The sequence below is a fragment of the Neolamprologus multifasciatus genome, chromosome 1 (genome assembly GCF_963576455.1).
Source record: "Neolamprologus multifasciatus chromosome 1, fNeoMul1.2, whole genome shotgun sequence".
Taxonomy (NCBI): domain Eukaryota; kingdom Metazoa; phylum Chordata; class Actinopteri; order Cichliformes; family Cichlidae; genus Neolamprologus; species Neolamprologus multifasciatus.
Genome location: NC_140439.1, coordinates 6,638,854 through 6,661,386, shown reverse-complemented (window position 1 = coordinate 6,661,386; position 22,533 = coordinate 6,638,854). Strand labels below are relative to the sequence as shown.

At 41.6% G+C, this 22,533-nt stretch overlaps 1 protein-coding gene and 1 pseudogene across 1 annotated transcript; both read right to left on the bottom strand.

The window, feature by feature from the left end:
* Positions 1 to 5,801: 5,801 nt before the first annotated feature.
* Positions 5,802 to 22,468, bottom strand: c1h16orf87 (chromosome 1 C16orf87 homolog). The gene is made up of 4 exons (XM_085165678.1): positions 21,365 to 22,468; positions 14,046 to 14,145; positions 10,384 to 10,563; positions 5,802 to 6,506 (listed from the first exon to the last, which is right to left on the bottom strand). Exons 1-4 carry the CDS (start codon positions 21,428 to 21,430, stop codon positions 6,388 to 6,390), a joined length of 465 nt encoding a protein of 154 aa, XP_085021804.1. The 5' UTR covers positions 21,431 to 22,468; the 3' UTR covers positions 5,802 to 6,387.
* On the bottom strand, positions 10,570 to 13,413 carry LOC146525231 (uncharacterized; annotated as a pseudogene).
* Positions 22,469 to 22,533: the final 65 nt, after the last annotated feature.

Genomic DNA, 22,533 nt, shown 5'->3' with positions numbered 1-22,533 from the left:
GCGCCGAGTACAATGACCTCAGTTTTATCTGAGTTAAGAAGCAGAAAGTTAGTGGCCATCCAAGTCTTTATGTCTTTAAGACATTCCTGCAGTTTAACTAATTGGTGTGTGTTATCTGGCTTCATGGACAGATAGAGCTGGGTGTCATCTGCATAGCAGTGAAAATGTATGCTATGTCTTCTAATGATGCTGCCTAGGGGAAGCATGTATAATGTAAACAGAATTGGTCCTAGCACTGAACCCTGTGGAACTCCATAATTAACCTCAGTGTGTGAAGACGACTCTCCATTTACATGCACAAATTGGAGTCTATTAGATAGATATGATACAAACCACTGCAGTGCAATACCTGTAATACCTACAGCATGTTCTAATCGCTCTAATAGAATATTATGGTCAACAGTATCGAATGCTGCACTAAGGTCAAGAAGGACAAGCACAGAGATGAGTCCACTGTCAGAGGCCATAAGAAGATCATTTGTAACCTTCACTAAAGCTGTTTCTGTGCTGTGATGAACTCTGAAACCTGACTGAAACTCTTCAAATAAACCATTCCTCTGCAGATGATCTGTTAGCTGTTTGACAGCTACTCTTTCAAGGATTTTTGATATGAAAGGAAGGTTGGAGATTGGCCTATAATTAGCTAAGACTGCTGGGTCTAGAGATGGCTTTTTGAGTAAAGGTTTAACTGCAGCCACCTTGAAGGCCTGTGGTACATAGCCGATTATTAGAGATAGGTTGATCATATATAAGATCGAAGAATTAATCAATGGCAGGACTTCTTTGAGCAGTTTTGTAGGAATGGGGTCTAAAAGACACGTTGATGGTTTGGAGGAAGTAATTATTGAAGTTAACTCAGAAAGATCGATTGGAGAAAAAGAGTCTAACTTAACATCAATGGAACTAAGAGTAGCTGTAGATAATATTACATCTGTGGGATGATTATTGGTAATTTTTTCTCTAATGATAAAAATTTTATTTGTGAAGAAGTTCATGAAGTCATCACTAGTTAACGTTAAAGGGATGGTTGGCTCAACAGAGCTCTGACTTTTTGTCAGCCTGGCTACAGTGCTGAAGAGAAACCTGGGGTTGTTCTTATTTTCTTCAATCAGTGATGAGTAGTAAGCTGTTCTGGCTTTGCGGAGGGCTTTCTTATAAAGCAACAAACTATTTCTCCAGGCTAAATGATGATCCTCTAAATTTGTGACACGCCATTTCCTCTCCAGATTACGAGTCATCTGCTTTAGGCTACGTGTTTGAGAATTATACCACGGGGTCAGGTACTTCTGATTAGAGACCTTAGTTTTCACTGGAGCTACAGTATCCAGAGTCGTACGTAGTGAGGAGGTGAAATTATTAACAAGATAATCGACCTCTGTTGGGGTAGCGTTCAGATAGCTGCTCTGCTCTGTGTTGGTACAGGGCATTGACGATGATAACAGTGGCTGGATTATATTCTTAAACTTAGTTACAGCGCTTTCAGAAAGACATCTACTTTGATAAAGTCCACTCTCCACTGCTGCGTAATCAATTATTGTAAATGTAAATGTTATCAAGAAATGATCAGACAGGAGAGGGTTTTCAGGAAACACTGTTAAATGTTCAGTTTCTATGCCATATGTTAAAACAAGATCTAGAGTGTGATTAAAGTGGTGGGTGGGTTCTTTTACATTTTGAGAGAAACCAATTGAGTCTAACAACAGATTAAATGCCATGTTGAGGCTGTCATTTTTAGCATCAACATGGATGTTAAAATCACCCACAATAATTATTTTATCTGAGCTCAGAACTAAATTAATTCAATTCAATTCAATTCAATTCAATTCAATTCAATTCAATTTTATTTATATAGCGCCAAATCACAACAAATGTCGCCTCAAGGCGCTTCATAGATACAGAGAAAAGCCCAACAATCATATGACCCCCTATGAGCAAGCACTTTGGCGACAGTGGGAAGGAAAAACTCCCTTTTAACAGGAAGAAACCTCCGGTAGAACCAGGCTCAGGGAGGGGCGGCCATCTGCTGCGACCGGTTGGGGTGAGAGAAGGAAGACAGGATAAAAGACATGCTGTGGAAGAGAGACAGAGATTAATAACAGATACGATTCAATACAGAGAGGTCTGTTAACACATAGTGAGTGAGAAAGGTGACTGGAAAGGAAAAACTCAATGCATCATGGGAATCCCCCGGCAGCCTACATCTATTGCAGCATAACTAAGGGAGGATTCAGGGTCACCTGGTCCAGCCCTAACTATATGCTTTAGCAAAAAGGAAAGTTTTAAGCCTAATCTTAAAAGTAGAGATAGTGTCTGTCTCCCGAATCCAAACTGGAAGCTGGTTCCACAGAAGAGGGGCCTGAAAACTGAAGGCTCTCCCTCCCATTCTACTTTTAAATACTCTAGGAACAACAAGTAGGCCTGCAGAGCGAGAGCGAAGTGCTCTAATAGGGTGATATGGTACTACAAGGTCATTAAGATAAGATGGGGCCTGATTATTTAAGACCTTGTATGTGAGGAGCAGGATTTTGAATTCAATTCTGGATTTAACAGGAAGCCAATGAAGGGAAGCCAAAACAGGAGAAATATGCTCTCTCTTTCTAGTCCCTGTCAGTACTCTTGCTGCAGCATTTTGGATTAACTGAAGGCTTTTCAGTGAGTTTTTTGGACATCCTGATAATAATGAATTGCAGTAGTCCAGCCTGGAAGTAATAAATGCATGAACTAGTTTTTCAGCGTCACTCTGAGACAGGATATTTCTAATTTTAGAGATGTTGCGCAAATGGAAGAACGCAGTCTTACATATTTGTTTAATATGTGCGTTGAAGGACATATCCTGGTCAAAAATGACTCCAAGGTTCCTCACAGTGTTACTGGAGGCCAAGGTAATGCCATCCAGAGTAAGAATCTGGTTAGATACCATATTTCTAAGCTTTTCAGCGCCGAGTACAATGACCTCAGTTTTATCCGAGTTAAGAAGCAGAAAGTTAGTGGCCATCCAAGTCTTTATGTCTTTAAGACATTCCTGCAGTTTAACTAATTGGTGTGTGTTATCTGGCTTCATGGACAGATAGAGCTGGGTGTCATCTGCATAGCAGTGAAAATGTATGCTATGTCTTCTAATGATGCTGCCTAGGGGAAGCATGTATAATGTAAACAGAATTGGTCCTAGCACTGAACCCTGTGGAACTCCATAATTAACCTCAGTGTGTGAACTAAATTAGATATAAAGTCTGAGAAATCAGACAGAAACTCTGTGTAAGGCCCAGGTGGACGATAGATGATAACAAGTAAGACTGGTTTCTGAGTTTCACAGCTAGGGTGGACAATGTTAAGCATCAGGCTTTCAAATGAATTAAAAGTCTGTCTTGGTCTTTCATTAATTAATAGACTGGTGTTAAAAATTGCTGCCACACCGCCCCCTCGACCTGTGCTTCGAGATTTCTGGTAGTTAGAATGACTCGGGGGTGTTGATTCATTTAAACTAACATAATCATCCTGCTGCAACCAGGTTTCTGTAAGGCAGAGTAAATCAATTTGTTGATCAATTATTAAGTCATGTACTAACAGAGACTTGGAGGAGAGAGACCTAATATTTAATAATCCACATTTCACTGTTTTACTCTTTGGTTCAGATGTGGATACTGTATTGTTCTTTCTTTGTAAATGTTTAAGTTGTTTGTTGCTGGTTTTTAGTTTGTTTTTTGTCTTTTTGGAAGCAGACACAGACACATTATACATGCTTCCCCTAGGCAGCATCATTAGAAGACATAGCATACATTTTCACTGCTATGCAGATGACACCCAGCTCTATCTGTCCATGAAGCCAGATAACACACACCAATTAGTTAAACTGCAGGAATGTCTTAAAGACATAAAGACTTGGATGGCCACTAACTTTCTGCTTCTTAACTCAGATAAAACTGAGGTCATTGTACTCGGCGCTGAAAAGCTTAGAAATATGGTATCTAACCAGATTCTTACTCTGGATGGCATTACCTTGGCCTCCAGTAACACTGTGAGGAACCTTGGAGTCATTTTTGACCAGGATATGTCCTTCAACGCACATATTAAACAAATATGTAAGACTGCGTTCTTCCATTTGCGCAACATCTCTAAAATTAGAAATATCCTGTCTCAGAGTGACGCTGAAAAACTAGTTCATGCATTTATTACTTCCAGGCTGGACTACTGCAATTCATTATTATCAGGATGTCCAAAAAACTCACTGAAAAGCCTTCAGTTAATCCAAAATGCTGCAGCAAGAGTACTGACAGGGACTAGAAAGAGAGAGCATATTTCTCCTGTTTTGGCTTCCCTTCATTGGCTTCCTGTTAAATCCAGAATTAAATTCAAAATCCTGCTCCTCACATACAAGGTCTTAAATAATCAGGCCCCATCTTATCTTAATGACCTTGTAGTACCATATCACCCTATTAGAGCACTTCGCTCCCGCTCTGCAGGCCTACTTGTTGTTCCTAGAGTATTTAAAAGTAGAATGGGAGGGAGAGCCTTCAGTTTTCAGGCCCCTCTTCTGTGGAACCAGCTTCCAGTTTGGATTCGGGAGACAGACACTATCTCTACTTTTAAGATTAGGCTTCAAACTTTCCTTTTTGCTAAAGCATATAGTTAGGGCTGGACCAGGTGACCCTGAATCCTCCCTTAGTTATGCTGCAATAGATGTAGGCTGCCGGGGGATTCCCATGATGCATTGAGTTTTTCCTTTCCAGTCACCTTTCTCACTCACTATGTGTTAACAGACCTCTCTGTATTGAATCGTATCTGTTATTAATCTCTGTCTCTCTTCCACAGCATGTCTTTATCCTGTCTTCCTTCTCTCACCAACCAATCACAGCAGATGGCCCCGCCCCTCCCTGAGCCTGGTTCTGCCGGAGGTTTCTTCCTGTTAAAAGGGAGTTTTTCCTTCCCACTGTCGCCAAAGTGCTTGCTCATAGGGGGTCATATGATTGTTGGGCTTTTCTCTGTATCTATGAAGCGCCTTGAGGCGACATTTGTTGTGATTTGGCGCTATATAAATAAAATTGAATTGAATTGAATTCATGTTAGATTTCAAAAAGTATTTGCGGCTCCCAGAGTTTTCTTTTGCGTGGAAACCGGGTCCAAGTGGCTCTTTGGGTGTTAAAGGTTGCAGACCCCTGGGTCAGGGTGAGAAAAGGAGGACAGGATAAAGACAGCTGTGGAAGAGAGCCAGAGGTTAATAAAAGCATCGTTAACTGGGTTATGGTCACCTGATGAACTCTGACTGGCTGAACAAACCCTACGGACGCTGTTGTGATTCATAGCTCTGCACGGTGCTGTCCACTTGATTTTGGTGTTTGAATCAATCTCCTCAATTTGTTACAAAATCTTGTTTCTATTTTCTTATTTAATCCTTGAATAAAAGCTGACAGTTTCATTTCTACTCTCCTACTGTACACACAACACTCCTAAAATGAAACATTTGGACCTTAAGAGCTCTCCCTCAGCCAATTCAGTTCAATTGAACTGCTTTGCTTCAGTATTTCCTCAAAGTAACTCATGTATACAGCAACTGTTTGTAATCCATGTTAAGAAATGCCTTTGGACACTTATTAGGCCACTTAGGTTTAGGTATTATCTAAAGTCACTTGACCTAGAGCCAAAATAAGGTTTAAAGAACATTTTGGAAGTTCTCCTTCTACAACCATCTTTGCTGTTCTACCAAATACAGATATAAGCAACTGCGCTGCATATGAAATGGGATCAGCAGTTATAACCAAAAGTTAGAAAAGATAAACATTTGAGTCCCGACTACACGTCAAATGTTTGTGTTGACTGTCTTTAATACATTTTTATAAAGTAATCAGATTCATGCTTCACTGTGGACAAAGCCATTGCACCAATAGCAATCAGAAACAACAGAAGGTCAAAGTTGGACAAATTTAAAAAGCAACATTAGTGCTCCGCCTCAGAAACATCCACCCTCCTCCAGCAGAGCTGAACACTGAGCTGCAGTTTTTAGTCCATCCACATCGTAGGCATTGTGAAACTCATGTGAAGCACGGCTGCAGAAGGTTCCTAACATTATATAAAATATGGTGAGCACTGTGCAAAGCACTAATTACTGACAGTTTTAAATCTCGTATGCAAATGTCTTTCATGGTCATTCCAGTAAAGATCATAACAGTCCGTTTACTTTGAATACGATAACATATAAGCTCGTCCTCTCTGTGATTTCATGGAAAAGTCTTCTGATCCATGGTTGATAACTGATATTCCAACACTAATCCTTCTCGCCACGACGAGATAAGACTCGTTTCATGAATCGTGTCTCGTAATCCAAGTGAAATACAGCCAGCTCCAGAGAGGTCTCGTGTCTTTGGTCGTCTTCTGAGTTATTCTGGGTTTGATTCACAGGATCAGTCTCTGCGCCAGGATCTTGCGGTTGATCTCAGCCAATGCCACAGAAAACACAAAGGCCTTCTCATCAGAGAGACTCGCGTATATATCCACCTCCTTCTCCTGTTTCTCTGTGAACACACACACACACACACACACACACACACACACACACACACACACACACACACACACACACACACACACACACACACACACACACACACACACACGGCAATAAGTACTTAACTCTCTGTAAAACTTAAAAGTCCTACCCTTTCGTGGTCCTCGTGACCAAAAATGGTCCCGCCCCAAAAAGTGCTCTAAAAATGTTATATATCAATATTTTTTTCCACTTTAAATGAGTCAGTCTTTTAAAACTACTTCTGCTTAAAATATCCACATCAAGTTTTAATTATATTTTCATTGTTTTAACCCTTTAAATCCCAGTTTGGGTACATGAGCGCCCTGTTTTTTAACAGAAAAAAAAAATATTTTCCATAAAATACATTTAAAGTAATATTTGATTGTTATTATAATTAGGCCTTTAGATGGTCCAAAGATTGGCACCAACATTCATTTTAATCCATTATTATTTTTTGTGCAGGAGCACATTTTAAAAAATCCATCCTTTCGTGGTCCTCGGGACCAAAAATGGTCCCGCCCCAAAAAGTGCTCTAAAAGGTTATATATCAATATTTTTTTCCACTTTAACAACACTGGCTGTAGTTTCAGGTATCTGCAGTCTCAGACTCACAGTACCATAACAGTATCTGTACTGTAAGGCCATATTCAGTAAACACCTATTACTTCAGAAATTGTTAGTAAATAAATACATGTGCACATAATAAAAGCTCCACATACAGATTCAAAAGCATTTTGCTCTAAAGATAATAAAGTTTTTCATTAATCACATTAGTTATAGTAATATGACTTTACCACAGTAAGAGCTCTCCTGTCACCAGTTTACATGCATGTGGAACATTAACACAGTGAGGTTGTTGTAATGGGAGACGTTAAACAGAGAGTGAGACTCCTATCAGGGATGTAAATCTTTAGGTGACGGCCGAGCAGAACATGAGGTCAGAGGAGGCGCTTGTTCCTACACAGGAAGCTGAGCTCAGCAACACGGCCACTGGAGCCGTGGTCGGCGTTCCTCCACCTGGTCTGGTTGAAAACTCCAAGTGTGTGAAGATGGTTGTGTGATAGAAAGAGATGCTGACAGGGATAAGAGTTTTTTATTTGTAGTTTATTTTTTGTTTTGGATGGACCACTGGGAGGGAAACCTCAGGAATACGACGCCTGACCTCAGGACTGTTGTGGGAAGGACTCTGTCCTTAGCTTATGGTGGTTAACACTGTTGGACCAGAAAGATGCTGTTAAAAGGGAGTTTTTCCTTCCCACTGTCGCCAAAGTGCTGCTCATAGGGGGTCATATGATTGTTGGGTTTTTCTCTGTATCTATGAAGCGCCTTGAGGCGACTTTTGTTGTGATTTGGCGCTTTATAAATAAAATTGAATTGAATTGAAGAAAAGGCTGGACGGTGAACACGCTTGTCCACAACGCTGAGCCCAGCAGTGCGACCAGTGAGGCCGTAGGAGGCATCCCCTCGGGTGGTCCAGGCAAATCCAGGTTTTGATTGTATGATTTATTTTCTTTCAGAAATATGGGAAAGAATACATGCAGCATGAAGTGTGTCGACACTGAGGAATGCAGTGAAGTGTGTAACAGAGAGTGATGGAGGGAAAGTGTTATTGAGCAGTGATGACAGTGATATTAATGTCGTAGTGTGTTTGTACAGGTGGAGCTGGATCAACGTCCTCCACAAGCACAGCGGCCGGAGCAAAATGATAGATGAACATAACTGGAACAACACCAGCCGTGTGTTGGAATATTTCACAGCTTCACCTTCATGTAGATCTCACACTGAAGAACAAGAACGAGCTTCGAGGACAATCAATCTCTCCCTGAAGACAAAATGCAGTTCGAGAGCAACGGCGTCGACTTCAAGAGTCAACAAGCTGAACAGACAGACTGCCCTAAACCCTGAAGGGTTCAGCAGCATGTGGCAGTACGTACGGATGCCATCATGCAAGCATGCGCTCCTCATCACGAGCTGAGAGGCTCACCAGCGACATCACTGTGTGTGAAGACCGAGTTTCACATTTGCCATACTGGGAGTTGAAATGGCAAAGACAGAGTGAAAGAGTGAACGACAAAAGGCAAAGCTGAAGAAGAACAGCTCACTGGCCTCTGACACGCCACAACCATGAACTGCTGCAGATGCAGGAGAGACAGCAGCTGTGAGAAGTGGAGAGAAGAGAGCAGGGATCAGCGAGTGGATGCAGAGGACAGCTGATTAAAGTCAGGCAGTTTTACCTGAAAACATTCTGTGTTTCTGGGTTAAGGAGGTCGTCGGTGTGACGTTTCTAATCATTTTATAAATGATATGCATTTACATGACTCTCTGAACATCACAAACGCTGTTAGAGTCCTGAGCATGAGTGACTGGAGTATTTATAGCATGCAGGTTTTACAGCAGGTTTGTAGGGTAGGCAGGCTGATTTTCCAGCATGTCAGTTCCTGATGCGTAAGTGCATTAAGTCCTCATTGTCTGAGGAAACATAGAAATAACAGCAGTTGTGGTTTCTTTTGACGTGTGTACAGAACTTCAAACATTGTGTGACACAGTAAAGATGGGATTTGGGTTCATCACATTTCATTGAGGGATTTTGGCCTCAAACATGCTGGAAGCACCTAAAGAACGAGGTTGTTCTTCCAGAGTTAATGTGGTTGTTTTAGTTTCCCCAATCACTGATGTGGGGTCAGTAAAGATGTTTTACCCCTTTGAAATGGGCTGATGGGCCACAACAGTGAAGAGTGCAGTACACTGCATAGAGTGGCAGGATCTACAGTGGCCTGCAAAAGTATTCATTACAGCCACAAACATGAATCAATGTTATTGGACTTCCAGGTGAAAGACCAACACAAAGTGGTGAACACGTGAGAAGTGGAACGACAATCAGACATGACTCCAAACATTTGTTAGAAATAAATAATGTGATGTTTGTCTGTGTCTGTATGTAAGATGTACGGCCACAACTCAGAGATGGGGCTTCACTGGGATGCTCTCTCCACAGTGCAATGTGTTCATTAAACACACTTCAAGCTCACTGGGTGTGTTGCAGGTTATTGTTGAATTTTCCACAACACAACGGCAATTTATTTCATTGTGCTTTTGCAGATTTGCATAGTCGACCCAGAATCAGTGCAAGATGTGCAAACAAGTCCATACTAATCCACAGTAACGAGTCTTGATCCACCCCTCCTTATTTCACTTTCTGATCACGATATTTCTTTGTCTGCTGCTTAACATGGACATAAATCATTTGAATATAATAAGTGGTGTGCAGTGCTGTGTACCAGACAACGTAACAAAGAACCAGTTTGAAATTGTATCTTTACTTATAGGAAGCCTGGAGAGCTTCCACTTCCTGAAGATTACTTAAAGAAATGACAGAAACTGCCTCAGAGTGTTCAGGATGTGCTGAGGAATAAAGGTGCTCACACCAAATGTTCAGTTGTAAATACCATCGTAAGCATGTATTTCCATGTATGTTTATTTCAGGAAAGTGTTGCACCATTTCTCAAGCCAATTATAAAAAGATGAGGGTTTTTAATGTGTGTATAAGTTTGTGGCGATGCTGGTTTTCCTGTCACGGGCAGACTGAGCTCTAGAAGGCAATATCAAAGCGCCAGGTAGTCTAGATCTAACCTGACTTTTCCATCGCCGTTTCCCCCATTTTCATTGGATGCATTTGTAATTTGATATTATTCCATAGTTTGTATAGCCACTTTATTTAGTGAGTTCCTGCTCATTTCTTTTGTCCTCCTGTCTATTTGCACTGTGACAACACGACAAAGCCAAACTAAAAAAGGTTCCTAAAACGAGCAAACAAAAAAAGCATCAGTGCCACAAAACGTATCTGTGAACATGACTTATTTTACCTTTCTCCTCTTCCTGTTTCTTCAGCCCCACTGTCTTTGGTCTGCCTCGTCCTCTTCGTATGGGATCTGATTGGCTGTTAGCCCGGGGTCTCCTCCTGTTCTCCATGTCATTGGTTAGAGGGCACTCGATTCTCTCTCTGCGGATGCGCTCAGTCCTCCTCCGCCTAAAGTCCAGCTTGTCTAAAGCAAGGATTACAAACACCACATGCTGTTTAGCCATCTGCTCAGTGGGGTGTTGTTCAGACTTGTTACCAAAACCAGCTTTGTTTTTTTGTTGTTTCCTCTCTTTAGTTTTTTGAGCAAGGTCTCCAATTTTTAACATTTCATTCATGTTTTCACAATCACACGGTTTCTGTGTGGGCAGTACAAGGGGCTAAATATTTTGTATTTCTGGGCTTCCAAGGTCTTTCCCACAAACCAGGAGGCCAATCAGATAGTAGACAGAAAGTTAAAAATGTCTGCTATGTCTTCTAATGATGCTGCCTAGGGGAAGCATGTATAATGTAAACAGAATTGGTCCTAGCACTGAACCCTGTGGAACTCCATAATTAACCTCAGTGTGTGAAGAGGACTCTCCATTTACATGCACAAACTGGAGTCTATTAGATAGATATGATACAAACCACTGCAGCACAGTACCTGTAATACCTACAGCATGTTCTAATCGCTCTAATAGGATATTATGGTCAACAGTATCGAATGCTGCACTAAGGTGTAGCAGGACAAGCACAGAGATGAGTCCACTGTCAGAGGCCATAAGAAGATCATTTGTAACCTTCACTAAAGCTGTTTCTGTGCTGTGATGAGCTCTGAAACCTGACTGAAACTCTTCAAATAAACCATTCCTCTGCAGATGATCTGTTAGCTGTTTGACAACTACTCTTTCAAGGATTTTTGATATAAAGGAAGGTTGGAGATTGGCCTATAATTAGCTAAGACTGCTGGGTCTAGAGATGCTTTTTGAGTAAAGGTTTAACTGCAGCCACCTTGAAGGCCTGTGGTACATAGCTGATTATTAGAGATAGTTGATCATATCTGAACCAGTAATTGGTAGGACTTCTTGTAAAAATGGGGTTGATGATTTAGAGGAAGTAATTACTGAAGTTATTCTCCAATTGATCTTTTTGAGTTAAGAGCATATATATATATATATATATATATATATCTTCCTTTATCCAAGATGGCGCTGCGTATGGATGCCCTGGTGCTTCAGTGCGTTACTTCTGTTTTGTTTTTGTGCATAACTTGTGTGTCTGGCCACTCCTCTGGATATTCTTACACCAGAGAAGAGCTTCTTAACTACAGGACTACAACACCTGTGGATTTACTTCCAATATTTGTCGCATCTGCGGCAGATTTACTGCAGACTCTGATCAGGAAAGAGAGATGCCGAAGGAGAGGAAAGCGAGCCGACGCACTCGTGCGTCTGAGGAGACGCGGACTGCGAACTGCTCTTCCTGGGATCTTCCTTTCCAACGTACGCTCACTCAGGAATACGATGGACGAGCTGGCCCTGATGAGAAGCATGAACAGAGACTTTGCCTCCTCCTGTGTCTTATGTTTTACGGAGTCGTGGCTCTGTGAGGACATCCCGGACTGCTCAAGCTGGAGGGTTTTCATCTGCTGTGTGGACCGGCAGGCCTCTCTCTCTGGTAAGACCACAGGTGGAGGTGTCTGCTTCTACATTAGTAGTGGCTGGTGCACAGATGTAACAGTTGCTCAGCACTGCTCTTCCTCTCTGGAATACCTTTTTATTCACTGCAAACCGTTTTATTCTCCGCTGGAGTTTGCTTCATTCATCATGGCCGCTGTTTACATCCCGTCAGATGTGGATGTGCAGGCAGCTCAGTGTGCCCTCGCGGAGCAGATACTGCATGTCATGTGCCTGCCTGCTTCAAGTCCTCCACCATAATCCCTGTCCCCAAGAAACCTAGGATCACTGGACTAAATGACTACAGACCTGTGGCTCTGACATCTGTGGTCATGAAGTCATTTGAGCGCCTGGTTCTCCTACCTCAAGACCCTCACGGCCCCCCTCCTGGACCCCCTGCAGTTTGCATACAGAGCCAACAGGTCTGTAGACGATGCTATCAACATGGCTCTACACTTCATCCTGCAGCATCTGGACTCCCCAGGAACCTACGCCAGGATCCTGTTTGTGGACTCCAGCTCTGCCTTCAACACCATCCTTCCAGACCATCTCCAAGGCAAGCTTTCCCAGATCAATGTGCCTGATCCCATCTGCTGGTGGATCACTGACTTCCTCACGGACAGGAAGCAGCACGTGAGGCTGGGAAAGAACGTCTCGGACTCCCGGACCATCAGCACCGGCTCCCCTCAGGGCTGTGTTCTTTCTCCTCTGCTCTTCTCCCTGTACACCAACTGCTGCTCCTCCACCCACCAGTCTGTCAAGTTAATCAAGTTTGCAGATGACTCCACCGTCATTGGACTCATCTCGGACGGTGATGAGTCTGCCTACAGGAGGGAGGTTGAACGTCTGGTGTCCTGGTGCAGCCACAACAACCTGGTGCTGAACGCCCAGAAGACAGTGGAGATTATTGTGGACGTCAGGAAGCACACAGCCCCACTCCCCCCCATCATCCTGACTCACACCCTCATCACCTCTGTGGACTCCTTCCTTCCTGGGTACCACCATCACCCAGGACCTGAAGTGGGAGCCCACCATCACCTCAGTCATTAAGAAAGCCCAGCAGAGGATGTACTTCCTGAGGCAGCTGAAGAAATTCAACCTGCCAACACGGACGATGATGCAATTCTACACTGCAATCATCGAGTCCATCCTCACCTCCTCCATCACCGTGTGGTACGCTGGAGCCACTATCAGGGACAAACAGAGACTGCAGCGTGTTGTGCGCTCTGCTGAGAAGGTGATTGGCTGCAGACTCCCGTCTCTGCAGGACCTGTACACCTCCAGGACACTGGGGCGTGCAGCTGGGATCTCAGCTGACCTTCTCACCCTGGACACAGTCTGTTTGACCTGCTCCCCTCAGGCAGGAGGCTTCGGTCCATTCGCACCAGCACCTCTCGCCATGAGAACAGTTTCTTCCCTCTGCTGTTGGACTCATGAACAATAACCGTATGACTGTTCCCACCACTAACACATGACCCTACGCTGTGTTCACTGCATCATGCCATGTTTGCACTGATCACCACCTGCACTCATGTATATATATCTATCTACTTAGCACTTTTAGTTCTTATTTTTATTTTTATGTCTATTTAAGCGTTATATGACTGTATGTTTGCACTAAGTACCGCAGCAATTTCTTAATGTTGTAAACCTGCTCAACATTTGTCAATAAAACCCTTTCTGATTCTGATAAATATATATATATATATATAAATATACAAATGCAGTTTGGGTCAGACTGGTCTTTAAATCAAAGACCAGCAAAAATCCAGCACCATGCAAATCATGCCACTTTATTTTTTCACATTTTTCTTTAACCTGCAGCACTACTTGTTCTTTAGCTTCTTTGTGCAATCCAAAAACATGCATGTTGGAATAACTGGTGGTTCCAAATTGGCTGTAGGTTTTTATCTTTGGTTTACACACAAAACTTTTGGAAACAGGCGGTAATAACACTGGAAATTAAACAAAAGTGTTCTAACAGCAGAGGCACTTCCACTCACCAACTTACCTGCTATGGCTGGGGAAGAGCGCTCATTTAACTTTGCATTAAGGAGTTTCCTGCTAATAAACACATAACCACATGGGCAGGACTTGCACGCCACTGGAATCTAGAAAGAGTGAGAAATAAGAAACAGTATATTACTGTTAAAACATTTCCACAAGGTGGATTCCTGTTTGAGCTGCAAAAAGCCTGCAGCACAATCTGACACACTCTTAAAATTCTCCATGTCTGACACACAAGGATCAACGCTAACACAGGGCAGATTTATTCCAAATAAATGACATGATAAACTTCAATGGAGTGAATTAAGATATCCACTAAATCAGGCCATTTTTAGCACTAAATGGATCATAACCATTGCGCACTATGACTCATTACTTGCAGAAGACTTTAGCCAAAGGTTTGATTGTATTTCCTATATCTGCAAGCCCACTAGGGTCCACTTAAGTTTCACTGATGTCAGTGTTTTTCACTGGACAGTGTAGATCTCACTCAGCATGTTAAAGGTTCATGACAGTACAGTTAGAAACAGACTGAACAAGTATGACTTGTTTGGAAGGGTTACCAAAAGATAAGACTCTTCTCTCTCAAAGGATTACGGCATGACAGCTTAGGCGCATGAATAGATGTGAATGATGCAAGTTGTATGTTTGAGTGCTCAGTGGATAAAGGCTATATTTTATTGTGTAAGAACCAGTACAGTATAAACATTTTATACAGCAGCAGCTAGAGTGATTTATCAATATTTTTAGCCATGAACTGGTTTGTGCTCTACAAACAAGTGTAGAAGTCCCCCTGACCAATGTGTCCGAACAAAGGAAGCACTGATCTTTAAGGAATTTAAACAAGTCTTTAAAATGAATACTAATAATAATAATAATAACAATAATAATAATAATCAAATGACAAACTACTACTACAACAATAATAAAAATAAATTATTATATTACTATAATATAAATGGATGGATTATTGTTATTGTTGCCTTTTAACCAACAAACTGTTCACAATTACAATTTAAAGAAAAAAAAAAACTGCAGGCAATTTGTCAAAATTTGAATTATTTCCAGGCTGAGTTTCTTTGTTTATTAAATATCATTTAGATGAACAGCACGGTGCCGCACAGATTCCTATTGCTTCACAGTGAGAAGCAACAGTAACATCGAGAAGGACTTCTCCATCTGATCGGGGCCTTTCTGTGTGGCGTTTGCATGTCCATGTTTGTGTGGGTTCTCTCAGCTTCCCCCCACAGTCCAAAGACATGCAGTTAGTGGGGTTAAGTCAGCGGTTCCCAAACTTTTTTGCTAGGCCCCCCTTTGTTTTACAAGAAAAATGTTCATGCTCCATATTAATATGAGTAGAAAAAGTACAGTTTGAATGAGTATGTGGAAACATTGTTTTGCATTTTCTTAGTTTGGACTACAGTGACCAAATTTTGATATAATAGACTTTAAGGCTGGGTGATATTTTTCTAAAATCCATATCGCGATATAATTTGAAGCACGTGCGGTAACGATATATATCACGATATATTCTTTTCTTCTGTATAACGTATTTTCCACACTATTAGGCACACTTAAAATCCTTTAATTTTCTCAAAAATCGAGAGAGTGCCTTATGTATGAATTCTGGCTGTGCTTACTGACCTCGAACCGATTTGGGCAGAAATCTGTTAAAAAATGTTTTAGTACAACTTTGGTAAGCTGCACTGCTTGATGGATCAGAGCATTACGGCTACTGCAGTGAGGAGCACTTCCCCTAGGCAGCATCATTAGAAGACATAGCATACATTTTCACTGCTATGCAGATGACACCCAGCTCTATCTGTCCATGAAGCCAGATAACACACACCAATTAGTTAAACTGCAGGAATGTCTTAAAGACATAAAGACTTGGATGGCCACTAACTTTCTGCTTCTTAACTCAGATAAAACTGAGGTTATTGTACTCGGCGCTGAAAAGCTTAGAAATATGGTATCTAACCAGATTCTTACTCTGGATGGCATTACCTTGGCCTCCAGTAACACTGTGAGGAACCTTGGAGTCATTTTGATATGTTCTTCAACGCACATATTAAACAAATATGTAAGACTGCGTTCTTCCATTTGCGCAACATCTCTAAAATTAGAAATATCCTGTCTCAGAGTGACGCTGACAAACTAGTTCATGCATTTATTACTTCCAGGCTAGACGACTGCAATTCATTATTATCAGGATGTCCAAAAAACTCCCTGAAAAGCCTTCAGTTAATCCAAAATGCTGCAGCAAGAGTACTGACAGGGACTAGAAAGAGAGAGCATATTTCTCCTGTTTTGGCTTCCCTTCATTGGCTTCCTGTTAAATCCAGAATTGAATTCAAAATCCTGCTCCTCACATACAAGGTCTTAAATAATCAGGCCCCATCTTATCTTAATGACCTTGTAGTACCATATTACCCTATTAGAGCACTTCGCTCCCGCTCTGCAGGCCTACTTGTTGTTCCTAGAGTATTTAAAAGTAGAATGGGAGGCAGAGCCTTCAGTTTTCAGGCCCCTCTTCTGTGGAACCAGCTTCCAGTTTGGATTCAGGAGACAGACACTATCTCTACTTTTAAGATTAGGCTTCAAACTTTCCTTTTTGCTAAAGCATATAGTTAGGGCTGGACCAGGTGACCCTGAGTCCTCCCTTAGTTATGCTGCAATAGATGTAGGCTGCCGGGGGATTCCCATGATGCATTGAGTTTTTCCTTTCCAGTCACCTTTCTCACTCACTATGTGTTAACAGACCTCTCTGCATTGAATCATATCTGTTATTAATCTCTGTCTCTCTTCCACAGCATGTCTTTATCCTGTCTTCCTTCTCTCACCCCAACCAATCACAGCAGATGGCCCCGCCCCTCCCTGAGCCTGGTTCTGCCGGAGGTTTCTTCCTGTTAAAAGGGAGTTTTTCCTTCCCACTGTCGCCAAAGTGCTTGCTCATAGGGGGTCATATGATTGTTGGGCTTTTCTCTGTATCTATGAAGCGCCTTGAGGCGACTTTTGTTGTGATTTGGTGCTATATAAATAAAATTGAATTGAATTGAACTGAATTGAATTGAATTGAATTGAATTGAATTGAGGAGCTTCACGGAATAATCTGGGTCCAAAACTCCATCAGCTTCAGGTCCCAAAGTCAAACGAACACTGAGAGTTAAAAACTGTCTAAATTATTTCATCTTTAATAAAATGATCAGCGTTGCTGCTTTACCAGGTGTAACAATTAAGTTTTACATCCAGGCATCCATGAAAACAGAATTTATTAAATTTAACGGAGTGAGAAGTTAACAGGAAGTTAGCTCGCTAGTTTCCACCTAAACATTTCATAGCATGTTCTGACTGAGAGATTTCTGAAACTAATTAAAATGTACAGCTCTGCTACCACTTCCAACATAAATGAAGACAGAAACTAAACAGCAGTGGTGTTTGCAGGGTTACTGAAGTTGGACTACCTGGTTTATAATGTTGTGCTACGTGATTGCTAGCGACACAGCTATGTTAGCATAGCATTAGCACAGTGAAGCTGGAGGATGAACGCCAACTTTTTTTCCACTCGATAAAAGTTAACGTGAGGGATTCTGGTGGTCAGGGACAAATGCAATCATAGCAGGATGCTGTACACGGGCCAAACTTCAGTCAGGAGAACAACTGAGATCATTCATCCACAATACGAGGTTAGTTATTAATATACTGCAACAACATGGGAACAGAGCAGCTGCAGAGAATTCAACATTAATGAATCAATGTTACGGAAGTGGAGGAAGCGCAGTTTTTGGCTTTCCCCATATTTCAAAAGTGCTTCATCTCTTTGCTTTGACTGTCGCCATAATTTGCAGATGATAATGGTTGTAGCCGCCGTGATGCTTTCGACCAAAACAGATGCAGCTTGATGACATCATCAACATGCGCTATCACGATAGAGCGATATAGTCAAAATCTCTATTGTTGGCCAAATTTATATCGTTTCTATCGTATATCGTTTATATCGCCCACCCCTAATAGACTTACATCTCTGACTACCCAAATTATTTAAAAAGGTGAAACAGCCTTCAGTGTTTATTTGAAAGGAAGTAGTCGTGTGCCGCAAACAACCCCATCCCGATTGAAAGGTGCAACAGGTCAAATAGCTGATTTTTCAATTTCACTTCTTAGCTTTCGCTTTTAGTCTCAGTAAACACAGTATTCTGAAATAACCTTTTATTCAGTATCACCTAAAACCTGTGACTGAGTCCATGAACTGAGCAGTGTTTACAGAGGAAAAGTCAAAAAGTAATTTCCCATACAATCTCATGGGACCGAAAGTCCTTTTGCAACCATCTGATGGCGTTAGAGGAGAAGGCAGGTTTCAGACTCGCATGTTTTGACACTGTCTGCAGAGAACGCTGTTGTTAAATTGAGGCCGACAGACTAACTTTGTGTTATCTACCATAGCAACAGCCCTATGACATGCAACTACAACATGTGAATGCGTTATAATTCTAACCTCCCAGTAAGATGATGCTCACACCAACATATTTACCAAAATGTTGTTGAAGGTGATGTTTTTCCTTCTTCTAGCAGACACCAAAAGCCTGTGAGCTCAGCCCCTTTTGCTGCTTCCATCCCAGTCACATGGGCCGTTGCGTCTTTTACAATACAGCAGCTCACCAACATGAGTTTTTAATGTCGACAACTTTGCTTTTGGTTTGGGCCATCTCTTCATATTCCATCATCAGCTCGCATTTGCATGAACGACAGTCCCTTAATGCACTGTGCTGGTGAAGCTCTATTTGCACATTAAATGTACAGTCTGGCAAGAGTTTTCATGAGAAAGTTGTAGTTTCTTTCAGCACAACTGGAGAGCCAACATCTCTACACCAACAGTAGAGATGTTGGCTCTCTTTGGATCTGCCTTCAAATTCTACTAGTCAAAGTTTTTGGACATACCTTTTAATTTAATGGTTTTTCTCCAGTTTCATGACTATTTACATTTTACAATCTCACTGAAGGCATGAAAACTATGAATGAACACATATGGAATTATGTAGTAAACAAATGTGTGTGAAATGACACAAAACATGTTTTACATTTTAGATTTTTAATAGCCTCCCTTTGCTTTGATTATTGCTTTGTACACTATTGGCCTTCTCTCAATGAGCTTCACAATGTAGTCACCTGGAATGATTTCCACATTACAGGTGTGTCTTGTCAGTGTTCATGTAATGGCAAAAAACCAATCAGCTAAGTAAAGAGAAAAAACAGTCAATCATTACTTTATGAACTGAAGGTCAGTCAGTCTGGAAAATTGATAAAACTTTGAATGTGTCAACGAGTGCAGTCGCAAAAACCATCAAGTGCTATGATGAAACTGGCTCACATGAGGACCGCCCCAGGAAGGGAAGAACATAAGTCACCTCTGCTGCTGAGTAGGGCTGCCACGATGAGTCGACTATCAAAATCGTCGACGACTGATTTAATAGTCGACGTGTCGTTTGAAGCTTTGTAAGATCACAAAAGACGCAGGAATAAGTAGTAGGATTTAAGAGTGTAATAACGGACTGAAACAGAAGATGGCAGCACTGCATGTACAAGGATGCCAGCTGCCATTAAACCCCGAAGAAGAAGAAGCTGTGTCCCAGAATTCATAGCGCAGCCCAGTTCAGTTTCCAACAATGGCGGCAGCTAGTTAGTTTTAATATTACTCTTATTATTCTTTCTGGGTCACAAAATAAACGTTTAACATATTTTCAGGCGAGAATGTAGCTGTGTAAACCTCAAATATCTGCTCAGTTTATCAAGACACCACATATTTTCAAAAGCGCTCCGACGTTTTCGGAGACGTCTGTTACCCACTAGCTCGATAGTTAGCCGGGGGCTAGGCTAACTAGAGCCGTGAGAACACCGGACTCCCGGCACATCGTTTTCAAACCCACCGCGTCTTTCGCTACTCAGGTTAAACATGATATATAAGTCACTTAGATAACTTAAAAATGTTATTGTTTGGCTAAATAATCGTTTGTGGCAGCCCTACTGCTGAGGATAAATTCATCTGAGTCACCAGTATCAGAAATCACAACAGCACCTCAGATTGGAGCCCAGATAAATGCTACACAGAATTCCAGTAGCAGACACATCTCTATATAAACTGTTCAGCAGAGGCTGTGCAAATCAGGCCTTTGTGGTCAAATAGCTGCTAAGAAACCACTACTAAGGAAAAGCAACAAGCAAAATAGATTTGTTTGAGCCAATAAACATTAGACCAGTGGAAATCTGTGCTTTGGTCTGATCAGTCCAAATTTGAGATCTTTGATTCCACCCGCCATGTCTTTGTGGGAAGCAGAAAAGGTGAATGGATGGTATCTACAGGTATGGTTCCTATGAACCATCGAGGAGGAGTTTCAGACACTGAAGCTGACTATAATGCACTTTTTCCCAGCACAAAACGGACAGATTTCTTTCAGTGAACAAGAAAGAAAAACTAACGACTCATCTACAGTTTTTCAAACTACAAATAGCAACAGCATTTGGTATAAAGCTAAAATTTTGCAAAACCATGCACATGTTGTTTACAACTGCTTTTAGGAATATTTAATTAAACAGTGATAAAATGCTGGCATTTGTACTACACCCACTTCATATTTTATAGCCTAAGTGTAACATCTACATCTTCCCAGCAGCAGTTTCACTGCTGAGCAGAACTATTTTCAGCGGATTTATTCACAGGGTCAGAAGAGTAAGCCAGACGCACAACTAATGAAAAGAAAGAAACAGTAACACATGCTTGTGTGTGGTGGTAGTGTGAGGACAGGGTCGACTGTAACTAACCATTACTGATGCAGACTTGTTGCAGTCTGTTGGCTTTAATTTGAAGAGTCCATTGTGATCCAGCACCATTAACGTAGTTCCAGGAAGAGATGCTCACAAAGCCAAAGGGCTGATTTTTTCATTTTTATCTTTAACCAATCGAAATACTCAGTGAAGATCACACGTAGCTGAGGTACGGTAATGAAAATGCGCTACTATAGCCCAACTCATTTACTGAACTTTTGAACCAGTCCCTTACATTACTAACGCAAACATGTGATCACATGTCCGTCTGTTTTATACACACAAAGTCACAAAGCCATAACCGTGAAGACGGACATAGATACCGACAGAAAATCAGCATCTACCAGCTGAGCCCTTTGAGAAACATCGTGATCACCGGGGCTCGCGCTGAACCCCGTTTCCGTCTCTAGAGCTGGAAACTACCGTAGGCTGCCATGATCGGTATCAATAAAACGAAACGCAATCAGTAACACACCCCTAAAAATTAAAGATGTATTTTCTTACCTGTTGGTCGCATTCAGGACAAGATTTAGTAGCCATTTTGACCTTCTTTGTTTTATTTGCCGACATCGTCCCTTCTTCCAGCGACACGCAAACAGCTTTACGGTAACTTAAATATCTGTCAGTACATGAATGCCGCCGGTCGTTATCCAGCAAACGCGGACACAGACGTGCCACAAAACCACTTCGATATCTACCTAACTAGATGACGACTCCCCATTAACGAATAGGTACACGCTTCTGTATAGGCTTCTAATAATGTAAAACCTGCGAGCATGCGCACAGCTCGCCCTTCTGTTGTAGCGGTGCGTTCACGTTCCTTGGGGAAAAGGATAGTTGGAACATAAGCCTGAAGTTAGGTTTGGGAGCAGAATGGAAAAGTCAAGCTGAAACACCGTCGGTGTCAGGGGCTATATTCACAGTCTGGTATGTGAATGAATAAAGCTAGTTTATCAAATTCATAACCGTTATTTATATACGACAGTTATTACGACAGAAAGGAGGATGAACCGTGGCACACTTCCTCAGATACACTTCAGTAGAATTTAGTCCCCGGAACTGTCGGGAATTTGACTTTAAGACACTCCGATTGATAACAGTACACCAGCTTAGCTTCATGGGTACGAAAACTGCCTAGTAATAGTAATCATAATCATAATGGAGTACTAAAACATGTCACAGTGTAGAGTAAGTCATGCACAGAATACATGACTACTCTGTTTTTCAGGAAGTTGCTTTTCTTTCATTTTAACATGCAGCACTGGGTTTTTACCTTGATATGGTACAAACCAGAGCAGCTGGCCAGGGAGTCAGTGAGGTCATTTAGGAAAGTTTCTCTGCAGCCACTCTTCTAATGAAGTTACCTCCACTTTATAAAGCCCGGGGTGGGGGGAGCTTGCTACTGACAGACAGAGAAAACTTGTAGCTCGTCATACACAAAAGCAAATAATAAAACCGAAAAGACCCTTTTTCAGTGTTATACATAAAATTACATATTATTATAACCCAGTGATGGTTAGGGAAGAGCATCATTTCTTTATAATGTGAAAGAAAACAAACTGGTGAAATTGCACTTCTTTATATTAACATATGGATAATATTATGGATAAGGATTAGATGTTACTTAAGATGAGTGCAAAAAGTGAACGAGTAACAGTCTCTTAATAGAAGAG